This window comes from Diplodia corticola, assembly GCF_001883845.1.
Source record: "Diplodia corticola strain CBS 112549 chromosome Unknown scaffold3, whole genome shotgun sequence".
In the NCBI taxonomy this organism is placed as follows: Eukaryota; Fungi; Ascomycota; class Dothideomycetes; order Botryosphaeriales; family Botryosphaeriaceae; genus Diplodia; species Diplodia corticola.
The window spans coordinates 468,736-486,405 of NW_017971482.1; the positions used below are offsets into that span (position 1 = coordinate 468,736).

The window sequence follows — 17,670 nt, forward strand, 5'->3', positions numbered from 1 at the left end:
TTTGAAATTTTTGACTTTCCTGTTCCTAAAGCAAAATCCTCGAGATAAGAATAACACCCCTGTACTAAAGGGTATCTATGTCGTTTCTTCTGCACCCAGCACCTACCGATCATGCAGCTCGCGACTGCAGAAAGCTGACCCACACTTGTCTTTCCTCACTTGTCGTCGCAGCCATAAGGTGCCTGACCTCACCTGCCTTCACGGAAAACACAAACAGCTCCGAGCCTCTCGGAACATTATCGAGGATCGAGGCCTTCGTTTTCCCTTTCTCGGTAGTGTCGAAAGAACACTCGAGCTGTTGGACTGGCATCGGCTACTCCTTCGATTAGCATGTAGACGCAGATTCCTCCGATCATGACACTTACCGCTTCCAGAACCCACAGCTTCTCCCCATACTTGTACTTCCCGAACCACATCTCCCGCGGCTGCTCCACGCGCCCCCAGAAGAAGTAGTTATCGAGCAACACACAATGAACCTGATTCCACAGCCCCTTCCCCTTGGTCCTGCACGCCAACGACCCCTGCCACACCATCCTCCTCTCCGCGCCAAACATATCCAACGCCTCCACATGGCGATAATCCAGCGTCTGAATCCTCCGATACACATCCCTCAGCCCCTCCGCCTCCTCCGCCTCCCTCATCACCTCCTCGCACGCCTCCCGCACCCTCACCATCATCCGCCTATACTCCCCCACCCTTGTCGCCACCCCGCCGCCCTCTCCCCCAGCCTCCCCCTCCAACCCCTCCACCGCCCCCAAAACCCCCACATACTCGCCCACCCTCCCCACCACCGCGCTCTCCAACACCCCGACCAGCCCATCCTCCGCCCCACACAGCTCCACCACCCACCGCCGGAACTTCTCCCCCTCTATCCCCTCCGCCGCCATCGTCGCCCGCACCGCCGCGACCGCGTGCGGCACCCGTCGCGCCACCGCCAGCACCTCCCCGCCCGCCTTGCGCCACCACACGCGGAACACGGGCAGCAGCAGGTCGGACTTGACGACGCTGGCGAGCTGCAGGGCGAGCGGGGCGAGGAGGTGGCGCGCGTGCAGGGCGGCGAGGGTGGAGAGGTGCGGGAGCAGCGCGTCGAGGTGCGGGAGGAGGTGCGGGTGGTGGGTGTGGAGGAAGGTGTTGGTCGTCGTCGTGGTTGTGGTTGTGGAAGAGGCGGCGGGGCGGAGGGTGGAGAGGAGGGTGCGGAGGGTGGTGATGTGCCGGAGTTCGGTGAGGAGGAGGGTTTGCCAGTGGTGGCGGATGAGGAGGTCGTGGGGGTGGAGGGGTGGGGAGGGGGAGGGTTCGGACGCCGCGGAGGGGGGATCGGGCGCGCTTGCGGGAGTGTGGTCGTCGTCTGTGTGGTCGAGTTCGTGGGTTGGAGGGGCAGGGTTTTCGTCGGCGTTGTCGGTTGGGGATGGAGGTGCTACGGCTGGAGTGAGAGCTGTAGGCCTCCGTGGAGGCAGAGGCGGGGGCGGTGCTTCCTCTTCGTCGGGTTCCTTGGTGGTTTGCTCTCGCGGCGGCAGTGGAGGTGCGTCTCCATCTTCTTCCAAGCGGGCATCCCCACTCGAGGCTGCTCCTTCTTGCGACTTGTTCGGCGCCGCCCCGCTCGCCACGCCTTCCTCCCGCAATTCACTCGGTCCACAATCTTCTCGCCCCATACCCGCCACCTCTCCATCCACTTCCGGCACTGCCTGTGCCACACAGCTTGGCCCGTGCTCCCCATCCCCCCCAGCTTCCTCAACAACACCCTCCACCACCACCACCTCTTCCGCCGCCCGCGCATCCGCCCGATCAACACCACCCTCACTCTTCCCCGCCGCCCGATCAGCCACAGCCGCCCGATACGCCGGCGACTCCACCACCGCCTGCACGAACCCCATCTCCTCCCCCACGGCCTGCAGCATCAAGTCCGGCCCCTCGACGCCCGGCCACGCCGCCCGCAACGCCCTCTCCCCCTCCCTCAACCCTGCCTCCCCGTCCGGCCCTTCCCGCGCCTCCCCCTCCCCCACAACCAACAGCCCCCTCACCCACCCCGCCAGCACCCCCCTCACCGCCCCCAACTGCCGCAGCAACCCCGCCACCGCCTCGCCCCTCCACTCCGGCAACGACGCCCTTTGCGCCTGCGTCGACGTCGACATCGACATCCTCTTCTTCAAGCGCCATTTACTCCGCGTGGGCGGCGGCGGCGGCGGCGCATTGCTCTCCCCCTCCTGTGCAGCAGCACTAGCACCGCCGGACCCGGACGACGGCGGCGACGGCGACGGCGACGGGTCTGCTGCTGCTACAGCCGACAGCCGCCGCACCTCGGCGTCGAGGCAGGCGAAGGCGAAGGCGGTGGCCCGTAGCGCGCCATCGACGCGAGGTGCAGCGGCGGGGGTGCTCGCGTCATCGTCGTCGTGGTCGCCGTGGTCGCGGAGGAGCAACGCGTGGAGTTGGAAAAGGGACGCGGCGATGGCGGTGGTTTGGGCGGAGAGGTGGGTGAGGGCGGTGGTGGCGGCTTTGGACGTGGCGGCGTGTTGCTGGTACTTGTCGTGCAGGAGGGCGTCGATGGCGGCGGTGAGGGCGAGACTGTGGTCGGCGAGGTGTCGGGCCTGGGGGGGCGCGTGGCTTTTTGCGTTAGCGAAGGGGGGGAGGAAGTCGTTGGGTTCGCGTATATACGCACCGCGCGTGGTGGAAGCGCGGGTGGCGGGTCCATGCTTGCTTCTTCGAAGGGAACTTGGCTCTTTGTCGGTGGACTTCTTTTTTTTTTCTTGGTCTGCTTTTCGCGGTGTCGGTCGATGTTGTCTCATTGGGAAAGGAGATTTGGTTGCCTGCGCCACTTTATTGGCGCGCGAAGGATCCGGTTAGCTTGGGGGCCAAAATTCTCGGGGGCGGCACAACGGCTGGCGGTATGTTTGAATTTTTTCCTACTGTGCGAGAGGTGCTATAGTCTTCCCATGGGTAGTTGGAACTAAATTTTGGACGTCCATGTGAGCGTCAAAACTGTCGTCGAACATCAAAGTTGACTACACATGCAGTAATTCGGGGAAAGACACCACGAATATATGTGCAGAAATGGACCTTCCTTCATACAAATGTACCTACATGACGAAGAGGCTTCGTTGTGTTGGATTAAGCTTAATTCCAGATATAGTTAGTTGGTCATCCGTGCTCCTCTTTAGTTTTTCAATTTCTTTATGTCTATTGACTTATGTCGGCGCAAAAGCATATTTCTCATCCACGTAGAATACATATAGGGCGGTAAAGCTCTGTGTATCACTATATACAAGATCGAAAAGGCAAACTTTTGGGCATGGTCGGCGGCCCAGGCGTTCACTCCCACCAGCCTCTACCATACCGGCAAAACCTATCTCCTATGTGTTTGATGAAGACAAACGACAGTCTGTTCGATTGGTCCTACCCACCAGTCCGATAATGAAGATGCCTGCTCCTATACTACGTCTAATTTAGTAAGGGAAAGGCTCTGGTAAGAGAAAGTCTGGACCGAAACTCAGCCGGTAGCAGCAGCCGGATCATTGTTATCCCAAGGTTCTAGACAGTTCCACTAGAGACTGCTACTGTGTAGCTGTGGGTAGATGTCTGCAGAGTCATGGTTCACATCATTCTCACCGGCTGGACATTCTGCCGAGCAAGCGCCCGCCAAGGCTTCAACAATATGGCGGCTCCTGATTTCCACTCTTATCTGGAGCGGCGAGAAGCGCTTTAGTCATGATCAGCGCATAAGCCGGTTGAGATGACACTCGGCTCGGCTTCGATTCAGGCACCGTCCAAACAAGAAGGTAGCAAAACCATCGAGACACTCGTCGTCACGCTTCTGTCGAATTGGCAGCAGGCCATTGGAAGGCTTGATAGGGAGAGAAGGCATCTTGGCCACGGAGCGGCATCGCTTGGGTGGAACCTTGTTCGATATGATAGCATGGAAGCATATACGACACCGCTGAGGGGCGGATCCCGCGTCGGCCATGGCCGACGGACCGCATCCTCCAGACGAAGACGAGCGCTTCCGGCCCGGACGGAACAGAAACTGGTTTTACGGCCGGATTTGACGGCTACCCAGCCTCTTTTCCGATGGCGAGACAACCCTACGCCAAGCCGCCAAGAGGTGCTGCCATTCCTTGGCCACGCCAGCGGTGACACTACCAGACGTGATTCTGCGGGACTTTGGACTCACAATTGCGACCGAAACCTCGGGTAAGCTCTCAGAATTGAATGACACTGAAAACCTTTGGCTTGATTGTTACTGTAGCCGTTCTCGAAGCGAGAGGCAGATGAAGGGATGGAGGAGCGGCGGGCGGAATGCCGGGGCGTGCCAAGCACCCCCAGACAAAAGCTTCGTATAGGAGCTGTGAGTACGAGTTATTCTCCGCCCCATGCGCCCCATCCTTGGCATCCCTCATGGGCTTGACCTGACGCTAATACGAACGGACCGTTTCAATTCCTTTCTCTCCTGCCCGATAAAGCAATCCACGCCCTCTTAGCTCCTGGGCTCGTTAGCCGCCTACTTTCTGCTATCGACCTTCACACTTCCAATCGGATTTGCTCGCCAATGCTTCGCGCAAGGTTGTGGGTTCGCAGTTCGGCCAGACTAATTAAGTCGGCTTGTGAGGCGTGTCATGGGCGATTCCGAGCTCAATCATATTGGCCAGAATGTACATTGTTTGGAGGGTCTCTACACGCACTTCCAGCTTGGCGTGCTGACATGCCGCACAGACATGTTTGTCTCCCGGTTTAGCGGTAAGGTATCTCCAGTAAATACCCTTGTATGAGGGACCATAGTTCCGTTTATGGGTCGGCTTCCGTAGCTTCCCACTTCAGTAGCTATCTTCCTGGCCACCACGGCTATGTTGGACACTGTCTTTACTTCCTTCTGCTTTGCGTAAGGTCATGCTATGGAGTTGGCAAAGCCTGGTCACTACAGAGATAATGAAAGCCGAGTGCTGCGGGCTATAAAGCTGCTGCAGTTCCTGCCACTGAGTTCGACAGCAGCACCTCAGCAGTTCAGCAACAGACTCATCCGCAGTTCAGTCTCCGCTCCGACCATTCTACAACATGAAGTTCCTCACCGGCTCCATCCTGGCTTTGGCCACCGTCGTCAGCGGCATTTCCGTCGATCTCAACAAGCGTGACACTCCTCTGGACGTCAAGCTCGAGATGGTCGGCAACTCTGAGGTCAAGGCCACCCTGACCAACAACGGCGATTCTGCCCTCAAGCTCTTCAAGGTCGGCAGCATTCTTGACAAGACGGCTGTGGAGAAGACCGAGGTCAACTCGGCTGGTACGTATCCCGCCTGCCCAGCACGGAACAGTGCAGTGTAGCCTGACTGCCCACAGAGTCCCGCGTTGCCTTTGACGGCATCCGCCTCCGCATGGCCACCTCCAACCTGTCCGAGGATGCGTTCCAGAGCATCGCGGCCGGCGAGAGCGTCGAGGTCCAGTTCGACATCGCCGAGGCGCACGACCTCTCTTCGGGCGGTGCTTTCGACATCCTCTCCTCGGGCGCCATCTCGTACGCCGCCGACGGCACCACCGACATTGCCGGCGCGGTGCCCTACATCAGCAACAAGATCTCGACCACCGTCGACGGCGCCCAGGCCGCGGCTGCCCGCGAGAGCTTCGTCAAGCGCATCGCCGTCAACGCCGACTGCACGGGCACGCGCCGCACCGCAACGGTCAACGCCGTGTCCGGGTGCCGCAGCCTGGCGCTGGCTGCGCAGTCGGCCGCGTCGTCGGGCTCGGCCAGCAAGTTCCAGGAGTACTTCAAGTCGACGGCGTCGGCGACGCGCAGCCAGGTGGCGGCCATCTTCGGGCGCGTGGCCTCCGAGTGCGGCAGCACCACGTCGGGCGTGGCCGACTACTACTGCACCGACGTCTACGGCAACGGCTGCCAGAGCGGCGTGCTGGCCTACACCCTGCCCAGCAGCAGCTACATGGTCAACTGCCCGCTGTTCTTCTCCGGCCTCCCCGCCACGAGCAGGACCTGCCACGCCCAGGACCAGCAGACCACCACCCTGCACGAGATGACCCACTTGACCGAGATTGCCGGCACCACCGATCAGAACGGCGCCTACGGCTATGCGGCTGTCCAGGCCTTGACCGCGGCTCAGAACTTGAGGCACGCGGATACTTACACTCTTTATGCTCAGGGTATGTCTTGTGTGCCCCTGGCTTCATTGATTGATACATTTACTGACGATGTTTAGCTATCTATGCTGGCTGCTAAGCGTATCGCTCCGCACTGCTATGGAATCGAGGGTGGTTTACTGGGCACTGGAAAGTGTGAATCACCTTTCTGTAAACGAAAGATCATGTAAGGTGGCGGCTGGTAAAATAGTAGAGTAGAAAGTATGGATACATTGCTGTGAGAAATGCTTTTCAACCAGAACGTGGTCGAAAACACCGATGAGTGCACTGATGAGCAAAGCTACGCCGCATGCGGCCCGAACCATGTGCTCCACGCAGACCACATGGACCCGGCTAACCCAAATCCGCCACTCTTCCGCGGCTCCGAATCCCCCAGCCTTCCAGCTCCTCGGGCCGACCTGTTTTCTCTGCACAACCCAATTTGCGCAAGTTCCGCGTCGGAGTAAACCTTCAGAAGAAGCTCAACGACTTCACCTTGACATGCCGCACCAATCCCGTCTCTCCGCCAGCGAATCTTACTGTCTGCCCCTCGCTCAACGAAAACACGAAGGCTGCCGTGCAGACGACGCCGGATCTGTACGTCGATTGATCGGTCGGCCATATTTCCGACGAAGTGTTCCCACAGCGTGCCATCTTTGTACACGGCATTGACGTCAGTCCCTCTCGAGAGCAGTTTGTCTATAGCGCTGCAGATAAGTTCGCAAAGCCGCTCTGAGCCGGATGTCCAGTTGCTTCTTGACATGAGGAGGACGTCGGGCCAGGGCAGGATTTGTGAGGTGCCTGGTTCGACACCGTCAAGTCCGGCGTCGAGGAGGATGTTGATGATCTGGCTGGTGACTATGCGAGTGGATATCAGATACTCTTCCCATCGACTGGCAGCTTCCGACAGGAATTCGTTCCAGATGGCCTGTAATGAAGTTCTCTGGCTTGGGTCCACGTGTTCGAGGAGCAACAGCAGCATAGCTGGATCTGGTATGCCCGTACTTGACGATGATTCTGACAGATGGAGCGAAGCTCGGATGAGCAGAGAACAGTCCTGAGGTGTTATCGAGCGGAACTCGTGCTGGAGCTGGTCTTGGACAAAAACAATGAGCCCCTTCCGAACGCAGTATACCAGGAAGTCGAGCTCCAATGAGCCGGTCGAGTTCTGTTCTGCTCCAAGAGCCGGAAGTAGCAGAACGCTCGCCTTTGTGGCCGTTTCATCCTCACATTCGCCCATGACTTTTCTCAGTTCCAGCATAAGCTGGATATGTTCCTGACGATGCTCGGGTCCGGTTGCGATTTTACGGACGCAATCGACGAGGTCCTCGACCAGGCTCGACATTGGACCGTTGTGGAATACGTTTCGCGGCGTGGTGGATACCCTCTTGATCTGGCCCAGGTAGGCGTGACACAGCTGCTTCCAAGGATTGAAATCTGCTGGAAGCTGAGCACGGAGTCGCTCCTGCATCTCGTCAGAGGTGAGAAACTCGACCACGGTGCGGTGCAGGAGCTCGACGCGGTAGGCAAAGAACTCACGGGCGCTCGCCTCGTTCTCTGGACTCCGCTGGCTTCTTGGTGGGAATGTTTGCTTGCCGGTCCAACACGCTTTCACCTCGAGCAAATCCTTGCATCTTGCGTTCAGTCTCTTTTGTATGACTTGATGGCGATGGATCAGCTCGTCTTGAGTCATTGGCCGCGGCTCCCATTTGATGGAAAACCCATCTTCCTCCTCATCCAACATCGAGTACGTCATCAGAGTGAGCGGCCTGTCCGCTGCCAGGGCGACGCAGAGCGTTCTGGCAGCCTGTTGCTGGTACGCGTCTCCAAGGTTGTTCCACATATGCAGGAAGTACTCCTCGAGACTTATCGGCAGGAGCCGAAGCCTCCTCTCCAGGTCCGACAACCGGTCCTCATTCCGCAGTCCATCCAAAAGCGAATTCACCACCAGATGCACCCACAGAAAGACGCCACTGGCCCTGCCGACAATCTCGTCAGCAAAACGATCCCGGCCGCCCTGCCGAACCCGAAACCCCCTATACAGCCCATTCCCCTCCAACCTCGCCGCCACATACGCCCGAATATCCCCCCTCGTCAAGTCCTCCAACCGCAGCCTCCCCGGCACCCCCCCAAACGCCTCCCGAAACACATTCCACCCCCGACTCGCCACGCAGACCTTGACGCACCCCGCCGCCGCCGCCGCCGTCGCCACCAACTCCCCCACCACCCGCACCACCTCCCCACAACTCCCCTCCGCACACTCATCCAGCCCGTCCACAAAGAAACAAAACCTCGCCCGCGGGGGCAACCCCTGATGGTTCCCGTCTGCCGCCCACCTCCCCACCCGCCGCCACCCCTCCAGCAACTCCTCCCGCGTCCAGGTCCACATCGCCGTCGCCGTCGCCGACCCAGCTATAAGCGCCTCCTCCCACCGCTCCGGAAACGCGACGCGCGCCAGCCGCGCGCCGAGCTCTCCCCGCGCGCTCAACAGTACCTCGCTCAGCAGCGCGCGCAGCAGGCCCTCCGGCGAGCGCTGCAGCGGCGAGCTGCCTGCTTTGGTGAAGAAGAAGGCGGCTGTGATGATGGTGGGGACGTTTTCGTCGTTGTCGTCGTTGGTGTTGTCGGTTTTGGTGTGCGCATCGCCGCTCCTCGCCCACGCGCGGAGCCCCGCGGCGGTTTGGGGGTGGTTGTGGAGGAACTTCATGAGGGTGGATTTGCCGGAGCCGGGCTTGCCGGCGATCCAGAAGGGGGCGGTGGGGTGGGGGTGGGCGAGCCAGGCGGGGAAGGTGGTGGGGGGGTTGGGTGAGGAGTTGGGGGAGGATGGGGGTGCGGAAAAGACCCATTCGAAGGTGTGGGCCTGGGCGTCCGGGATGGCGGCGTGGCGGGTCGCGAGCGAGGGGTGGTGGAGGCTGCGGAGGAGGCGTTGGTGGGCGGCTGTTTCTTCGCTTTGCTGGATCCAGGCGAGGAGCTGGGAGGAGATTTTGTCGAGGCCGGCTTGGGCTTGGGCTTGGGCTTGGGATCTTCCTGGGTCGCCGCGCGGGAGGCGCCGGGGATGATGTGGTGGGGTGCGGCTGAGGGTCTTTGCCATGCTTGAGGTGGCTCGTTGGAGGCTTGTGAGCTGCTGGAGGATCTCGAGGTTCTGGGCGTTGAGGTGTTGGATCTCGGTCATTGTGTGTGTCTGGCGGTTGCGTTGGTCGGCGGCCATGGCTTGAAGGGAGACGTGGGTGGTTGACTGTTCGTCACTTATTATCCTCGTCAGCTGTGATGTCTGTGGCCTAGACGCACAATGCATACTGGACCAGATATAGCAGGCAGGTTGCCAGTCTGCTTCTCAAACCGTCGAGCCTTTTCGAGAGCTGGTCAATTTCACCAGACTTTTTCAACCTTCGCAACACAGTCCGCACAACTCGTAGTCGTTTTTGGATGGTGCTTGTGCTTGTTCTGGCAAAAGTCTTCGATACATGTGAATTCTCGGTCTTCCCTTCTTCGACCTTAAGCGGGGCGAATACTTGCTGAAGCTCTTTCGTTAATGTCTGACATTCGCCAGCGATTTTGAGAAGTTCTTGCTCTGCTTCTGAAAGCACTTGCTGGCCTGTCGGAGCGCCGATGGAGATTGTAGACACTTTCTGGCTCGTAAGAAGCTCCAACGATTCGCAGGCGGATTGCAGCTGAGCGTCTTCGACTAAATGTCCCGAAGCGGAGCGATAGAGCTCACTGCCCATCGAATACATCTTGCAGCCAAGGTCGATGAACTGTGCCACGTTCCCAGCAAGGTTGAGAACTGTTATCGGATCCATTTCTGCGCGGTGAAGACGACCCCGTCCAAAACGAGGATATCCGAGAATTAGAAGCTGAAAAGAGAGATATTGAGGCTGTCAAGCTATAATGAAGCACTTGACTTACGCGCCGTGTGGCTGCGCGGATACAGCTGAAATGCGAGCATGACTAGCCTTGGCTGTCACCCCGGTCGCTCACTGTCCAATGGCTACATGTCAAACGTGCCACCAACGCCAAGCGCTGCCGCTGCCTCGAGTTGCTGCCTCGCTGGTCCCGGCGGTAAGCCCATATCGGCTTAGTTGGCAATCAGTGAAGGGGAAGGTGCGCAGAAGGAGACCGTACTGCTCAAGAATAGGAAACGCGCAATAGGCTTGAGAGCGTTTGTGGCTTAATCTAATCTGTCGCTAAACAAATGCTGGCAAGTAGCTTGCTAAACTCCAAACCATCGCCCTGCCCATTCTTTCTCCAGAACAGCTGGCGCCATGCGGACGGCAGTCGGAAAGGGATTGCAGCGGGGTTTAGTATCGATAAACATTTGGTTTGTACAGAACATCTCTCATTACAACGGCTTGCTCTACTGGGAATAGATAATCTTTCGGATGAAACGCAAGTAAGATACCCGACGCCGGCGTTGACATCCGTGGTACAACAACAAGGTAAGATTGCGCGTGTGCGACGGCTAATATGTCTCTTGTACATTCTCTTCGTAAACTTGAGAAAGCAAAATATCCTTCCGTGGAGTTGCTGGTCTTCCGATGGATGCAGTCGGTTCGTTCAAGAGGGTTGTCGGGCAACGCTCCCTGCTTCGCTGCCGTGGCGACTCTGTTGGCTCCGCTCCATTTGTTGCGGTGATTTTTGGAGCTCATTTATGTGTTTGTATAGGGAATGGAGAGCTGGAACGATGTGTCAGTGAATTTGCACCGGTGCACACATGTTCTGAGCTTACACTCATCCATCTCGAACCCCAGCTTGTACGAGGACGTTTCTTGATCCATTCGCTCAGACAGCAGTTCACCAAGGTTGGCAGCTGTCGAGATATAGCGAATCTTCATGTCAACCTCGTCCTTTTTCCAGACGTTGTTCTTCATCGCTATATACTCATTTTAATACAAAGAGAGAAGTCATCGTTGCTGGGTGACTTACGTTCTCCAATCAACCACTTGGGGCGATCTCCCCGGGCTTTGTGGAATAGCAGTACCAATTTTGCTCGCGATTTCAGTCCTTCAGCAGCCACGTTGGTGTTGAACAGCAAGAGGATGGCTTCATCTGTGTCGTGGCGGCGCCATTTCGGTAGCTTCTTTGCTGTTACGGGCGCGAGGAACACTAGTTCCCACCCGAACATGCCGTGCAAAAATTCCTTCAGGTCTATCGTGTCACACATGTCAGTGCTGTTTGGGTAGAGAGTAGATGGAGTGAAATGCTTGTACCAGTGGGAGGGCGTGTGACATCGCCATCATCGAGCTTGAATCTCAAGGCGAGTCTCGCCCCGGAGCAGACGACCTGAAAGAAACGTCCTTCCGCATCGTTTGCATACGGCAAGTCCCGGACATCTGAGTGGTAATCCGGAGCTTGAAGCTGTTCCAGGTTGACTACAGCCGTTAGTTGCTCTACATCTACCCGGAGCACGATATCGTGGTTTTGTGGCACGACGTAGATGTCGGACGTGCTGAAGCCGCGAATGAGTCGTTCCTTGCGAATCATGCGCTCGGTTCTGTGTGGAGTCTGGTTTGAAGGCCGGCATATGTAGACACTGGAGGGATAGTAGCGGTGCTCGCCAGTCTTTGCGTCTGCTTTGAAGCACCTTTCTTCAGAACTTCCTTCCTCGTGGTGACAGAGGTCATGATTCAGTAAGATCTGACGGACGTCTTCGGCATCTACTCACTGTAAGTGTCTATCAATCCCATAAAGTCAACGCACATTGGTACCTTTTCGGTCCAGAAACTGGAGGCGCAGACGATTATTTGGTTGGCTGGGATCAAAGACCCGGTAAAGCAAGAAGCTGTGGTTCCCTAGTAGTCAAGCATCAGTCACTCTTCAGCAACAACGTTGAGTGGGGGAGAGATGAAAGGAGAGGTATACCTGCAGGTTCTTTGAAGAGGTGATTGCAGTCGGACCATTCAAGTTCAAGTCCAACACCATCTTCATCCTGTAATTTGACCCTCAGTTTGTGAAGTGGCAACCCTATTGACGGTCAGCACAAGGTATGATAGATTAAGACCACGACGTACAAGCAGATTCCCTGGGGCTCCCATCTGATGCCTTGATCTCGAGCAATCTGTACCTTTGCCACAAGGCTTCGTCGTCAGACTCTGAGATATCTACAAAGTTGCCTGCAGCGGATATTGGATCTTCCCATCTCCCAACTTCACGGCTGGATAGGACTTGGAATGATGAAATCTTGGCCGAGAACTTTTTTGTGCCAGAGAACTCTACAGCTTGGGAGATCTGGGAAGTATATCCAAAGTATTTCTCACAGTTGCTTCGTGATGTGACACTAGAGTGTTGTCTGGATCTCGGTGCATCCGTGCTTTCAGAGGGCCTGTGTGGATCCGACTGTTCGTCGGACAAACTACAGCTTGACTCGTTGGTGGGACCCACTGGATACTCTGGAGAAACTGTGATATCCTGCTGCGACGCACTTCTCTGAGCATCGCCAATTGGAGTTCTGTAGCTGCTCCTTCCCGCCGGCTGGGGTACTGGAGCGAAATTCCAGCCTGGTGAGAAAAGGGGTTGTCGTGGTTCCCTCAGTCCCTGCCTCTGTTGTGGTCCCCTCAATTCCACCCTTCTCGGTTCTGAAAGGCGCATTCGATTCAAGCAGCATCTTCCAATGAATGTATTTACTTCGCTCTCGGCGAGAAAAAACTGCTCCTGTATGTCGTTGAGGAGTTTCTCCGCCGAGGGCCTGTCGGAAGATGCGACGGTGAGCTATCCGAGGAGTTTATCAGCTTGGCCGTCCTGGTGGCAGGCAATGACAGGTTCATCTCACCATTTCTTTGATCCACAACAGAGGTTCATTGGACACGTTGCTGCTTCCAAGCTCTTCAATCCATCCTTGAATCAGTTCTGGGTGCTCGCAGTAGTCGCCTCTTCCCAGCGGGTCGGGCCGGAAGAATCTGCGGAGGTCGTCAAGGGTGCACCGCTTGAGTACGGTGACGATCTCGAGGAAGACGCATCCAAGAGACCATATGTCGGCCTTCAGGTCACGAGGCCCCTCTTCCAAAACCTCTGGTGCAGAGTATCTCTTTGTTTGGCCGTTGACAGTACCGTAGGTAAAATCCTTGGTACTGTCAGACCAGTCGTGCGAGATTCCGAGGTCGCAGATGATGACGGAGCCGTTGTGGATCAGAATGTTGCCAGGCTTGATGTCGCGGTGGCGGATCTTCTTGCCGTGCAGGTATTTGAGCCCCGCGACCAAACACCCAAGTGATTTCTGCAGGATCTCGTCGCGATCGCATGCCATTTCTGCCGAGCTGTCCAGAGCCAAGAGCACCGCCATGTCGCACTCGGCGGCTGGCTCAAGGATCAGCGCAAAGTATGTCTTGTCCGTGTAGGTGCCAATGAGAGTGATCAAATGCTTGTGATTCAACTTCATCAGCTTTTGGAGATTGCTCCGCTCATTCCTGAAGAGCTCGTATGCGCTGGGTATGTTTCGGTCGGCCTTCTTCATATCGGCCGTCTTCCGCAGGAACAATTTGATAGCAAATGGCTTGCCCGAGCTCAAGTGCGTCACGCGGCAGATGCGGGCTGTATTTGAGCTGCCGAGGCTTTCGTTGACCTCGAAGTGAATGTTTCCGTTCCGCATAGGCCGGTGGCCAACGGCTTTGAAGGACTCTAAGTTTTCCACCGTTGCCAACGGCGCGAGAAATGAGTCCTGGTAGACCATGAGGTTCCTGATGTCTGATTCGGAAAGCCCACGGCTTCTTCGCAGGGCGGAATCATTGGGAAAGGGAAGCAGATCGTCATTGAAGTCGGAGGCAGAGAGGGCATGCATACCGGCTCCCTCGCGCAGCATGAAAAGGAGCGCAAATGACCGTGGAGACTCTGCCCACGCTTCAAAGCCTTCAAATGCTTCCAGCTCGCTGTGTAGCTCTCTTGCATGTGAGTCGCTGAACTCGAAGGTAAGGGTGCCCGTCGTGCCGATCTGTGGCACAAGCGGGCGGAACTTCATGAGGAACCGTTGGTTGGCCATGACCAACACGCTACACACATACTCCAATGGGAAGTTCTGGAAAGGGAAAGAAAAGCTTGCAGATAAAGAACGACACTAAGGCAGGACAGTGCGGAGCCCCACGGGGAATGGGATGATAAAAGTCGGCAAGGCCACGTAGGCTGCAGTGGCCAACGCCACATGAATCCGACACGTCAGCCCGCACACTGCCTCTTTTGAGGCTTTTCGATCCTGGTGTCATTGTGTGATGGATTCCAGGGCCCCCATGCTCTCGGTGAAAGACGCGAGTGGCTGGAATGTCTGCGTTACACGAACGACGCGGGTGGCCGCATCCTTGACTCCACTGACTCGGATGGTCGCTCAGCTCTATTGATTCGACGTGTCAGCCTAGTTGCCTACTTTTGTATGACCTCATGGCAAGATTCTGCCTTGGCTGACTGACTCCAGAGGGACGAGCCTCGTCTCCTCAGCCGCAGTCCTTCAAGCCAAGGGCATATATACCCGGGTGGAACGAAGCATCGCTCAGCATCAAACAGCCTTCCATCATGGAATCTGATGGTCCTTCGCGACGGAACCCCACCCCGGAGCAGCTACAGCGCATCACGGCGCCTTTCGCAACATGGAAGCCTGGCAAAATGGCCGTCGAGATTGACCTTTTCGTCGCCGAGACTGGCTTGGAAGACGACAGGGATTACATTAGCCGCGGTGCAAAGCTGGCCCAGGACAAGGACGCATTCAATCGTCCCCGAGATGCTCTCGAGTACCGTGAAGGCTCGGACGAGAAAAAGCGTCTTCAATGGGAGGCAGAGCAGAAAGGTAGAGATAGATTCCGGCAGACGTGGACCCTATACGCACTTGTCGTCATCTGTTCAATTGGAGCCGCAGTCCAAGGCTGGGACGAGTCGGCTGTCAGCTCAGGTTCGTAGCCTCGTCGGAAAGTGTAGCGAGGCGAGTGCTGACTGCTGACCTTCTGCCCACACTCAGCCCAGATCTACTACCAGTACGCTCTCAACATCCAAGGGAACATCCTTGGTCTCGTGAACGCGGCGCCGTACTTGTGCTGTGCTGTTACGTGTTGGTGAGCGCCCCTGCAGCCCCACACTAAGGATGTTGATCATGATGTCATATCTCAGGCTGAACCATCCGCTCAACAAGATCTTTGGTCGTCGAGGTATGGTACAACACTGGTGCTTTGTGACTTGGCTGCTAACACGCTACGCCTTTACCAGGGACGATATTCATCACTTGTTTCGTCTCCTTTGTTACCTGCCTTGGTCAAGGCTTCGCTCAGACATGGCAACAGCTCTTTGTAGCTCGCCTGCTTCTCGGCTTCGGAATCGGCCCCAAAAGGTATCTTCGGCAGAGGTCATTCCAACTGCTAGTGTTCTTACATCATCACAGCGCCACCATTCCTGTATTCGCAGCAGAATGTGCACCGGCAAATGTTCGAGGTGCTCTGGTCATGATGTGGCAAATGTGGACTGCTGCAGGTACCTCTCCATCTCGTTGTTGCATCACAAGCACCTAACGTAAACAGGGATAATGTTCGGATACATAGCTGGTGTGGCTCTACACGCCATCTCAGACGGCTCCTCTAATGACTGTCGCGCCTTCGGAAATTTCACTTTCGATCTGTCCGAGAACGACACGCGTTCCCAGGGTGCTTATGCAATCCACTGGGATGATGCCTTGGGAAAGTTCAACAGTTCTGGAATTCTCCCTCCTCATATTCACGGTGCTTCGAATATCCAGTACACGAATATCACAAACACTGTACATCTCCTTGGTACCAACTGTGTAAGTATCCTGCTTCCGCAGCCTCTCCCGGAACACTGTTGAGCACTTACAGCGGCTGAACTCGTATCTATAGAGCTTGAATTGGCGCATGATGCTTGCGGCGCCGGTAAGCCGGCTCGATAAATTCCCATAGATCCAAACACTGATGACCTTATCAGATGATACTACCTTTAGTCGTCATGGCCTACATCTATACCGTACCCGAGAGCCCTCGATGGCTGCTGGACAAAGCTCTTGATACCAAGGACAAAGCCGAGCAGAAGAAGCTCTATCTCAAGGTCTGGGACTCGCTTTGTCGACTGAGACATTTGAAGCTTCAGGCAGGGCGTGATTTCTTTCTCCTCTATCATCAACTCAAGAACGAGCGCGAGGTTTTCGAAACGCAAAGGGGCGCTAAGCAACTCTTTGGACTGAAACAGCTGCTTGGTCAGCCAAGAAGTAGGAGAGCGCTCCAAGCCAGCCTCATTGTGATGTTTCTTCAGCAGGTATACTTCACTGTACCCAAATGGTTGGGCTTGACGAAGCTGATCTTGACGTTTAGTTCTGCGGTGTCAACGGTAAGTAGCAGCTCGCAATCCACTCGGCTTACGATCTGACACACCTGCCATCAGTCCACGTATACTATTCGGTATCGGTTTTCTACGAGCAGGCACACTTTCCGGTTACCTCGGCGCTGCTGGTACGTTACCGTAACCTTGGTGAGACAACGCTGCTCACATACGACAGGCCGGAATGGGCTTCGGCATCATAAACTTCCTGTGTGCCCTGCCGGCGGTTTTTACTATTGATACCTTTGGCCGCCGCAACCTACTCCTCAGTACCTTTCCGTTTATGGCCATCTTCCAAGCCTTCATCGCCATTTCTCTAGCTGCAAAAGGGACCACGCCTTTGCTACTTGTGGGCATGTACCTATTTTCCGCCGCATACAGCCCCGGAGAGGGACCTGTTCCGTTCGTAAGTCTTGGCTTCGCCTTTCACTATACATGCCACGAAATAACTTGCTGATTAATCTCAAAGGTCTATTCCGCGGAGAGCATGCCCCTCCACAGTCGCGACCTGGGTAAGTCGACGACCTCTCCAAAAGCTCTACTGCTGAACAACCGCAACAGGGATGGGAATCGCCACAGCGGTGCTTTGGCTGTTCAACGGCATCCTCGGTAAGTACAGACACTCCCTCAAAACCACCTCACACTGATCATACCGCGAAGCCATCACGTACCCGCAATTTCTGAGGAGCTTCACGCCAGCCGGCACCTTTGGCTGGTATGCCGCCTGGTGTTTCGCAGGGTGGTTCATGATCTTACTGTAAGCCTCCTCCAGGCACCCCAACGTTCTTTGCAGCATTCATCTTACTCGTGGGGCGCAGATTTGTCCCCGAGACGAAAGACCTCAGTCTCGAGCAGCTCGACAAGGTCTTCAACAAGAGGACCTCAGAACACATGTCTTACGGCTGGCGTCAGTTGTTGTTTTGGGTTCGGCGGTATGTGCTCTTGCGCAAATATGCCAAAAGCCCTACCCTATGGCCGACGGACGAACAGGACAACTGGGAGGCTGGGTCCAATGATGACCGTTCGATAACTCAGGACTCTGAAAATGGCCATGAGATGCGGGAGCTGGGTCCGTCCGTCTCCGTCGCAAAAGTAGGAAACTGGTAAAGCCGCGGGCTGCAGGAAGGCATGTCCCGAGGGTTGCAGGCTGAGCTTATTCGAGCCAAGGCGTTGGTGGCGCAGTCGGTTGTACTCTCATGATTGGTATTGATGTTTTCTTTGTGTTACGTAGCCGCGGGGCAGACTTGAGCATGATCGGGGGGGTCGCAT

General features: G+C 56.5%; 5 protein-coding genes across 5 annotated transcripts; 2 read left to right on the top strand and 3 right to left on the bottom strand.

The window, feature by feature from the left end:
- Positions 1–236: 236 nt before the first annotated feature.
- BKCO1_3000158 (ankyrin repeat protein) lies at positions 237–2,780 on the bottom strand (the record flags this gene model as incomplete). Its single annotated transcript, XM_020274050.1, has 1 exon — positions 237–2,780. One exon carries the CDS (start codon positions 2,778–2,780, stop codon positions 237–239), a length of 2,544 nt encoding a protein of 847 aa, XP_020134574.1.
- Positions 2,781–5,040: 2,260 nt separating this feature from the next.
- On the top strand, positions 5,041–6,211 carry BKCO1_3000159 (peptidase m35 deuterolysin protein; the record flags this gene model as incomplete). The annotated part of the gene is made up of 3 exons (XM_020274051.1): positions 5,041–5,266; positions 5,323–6,135; positions 6,192–6,211. The coding sequence occupies 3 exons, from the start codon at positions 5,041–5,043 to the stop codon at positions 6,209–6,211; spliced, it is 1,059 nt and encodes a 352-aa protein (XP_020134575.1).
- Positions 6,212–6,412: 201 nt separating this feature from the next.
- Positions 6,413–9,908, bottom strand: BKCO1_3000160 (small s protein; the record flags this gene model as incomplete). Its single annotated transcript, XM_020274053.1, has 3 exons — positions 6,413–8,090; positions 8,448–9,353; positions 9,406–9,908. 3 exons carry the CDS (start codon positions 9,906–9,908, stop codon positions 6,413–6,415), a joined length of 3,087 nt encoding a protein of 1,028 aa, XP_020134690.1.
- Positions 9,909–10,662: 754 nt separating this feature from the next.
- On the bottom strand, positions 10,663–14,077 carry BKCO1_3000161 (serine threonine protein kinase; the record flags this gene model as incomplete). Its single annotated transcript, XM_020274054.1, has 8 exons — positions 10,663–10,781; positions 10,835–10,978; positions 11,032–11,253; positions 11,316–11,762; positions 11,814–11,897; positions 11,968–12,069; positions 12,117–12,813; positions 12,875–14,077. 8 exons carry the CDS (start codon positions 14,075–14,077, stop codon positions 10,663–10,665), a joined length of 3,018 nt encoding a protein of 1,005 aa, XP_020134689.1.
- A 524-nt stretch (positions 14,078–14,601) lies between these two features.
- BKCO1_3000162 (mfs sugar transporter) lies at positions 14,602–17,508 on the top strand (the record flags this gene model as incomplete). The annotated part of the gene is made up of 16 exons (XM_020274055.1): positions 14,602–14,974; positions 15,041–15,134; positions 15,190–15,227; positions 15,286–15,406; positions 15,458–15,546; positions 15,594–15,853; positions 15,927–15,959; positions 16,012–16,083; positions 16,117–16,338; positions 16,395–16,410; positions 16,465–16,532; positions 16,580–16,807; positions 16,871–16,913; positions 16,963–17,010; positions 17,062–17,158; positions 17,220–17,508. The coding sequence occupies 16 exons, from the start codon at positions 14,602–14,604 to the stop codon at positions 17,506–17,508; spliced, it is 2,091 nt and encodes a 696-aa protein (XP_020134661.1).
- Between the last annotated feature and the right edge of the window lie 162 nt (positions 17,509–17,670).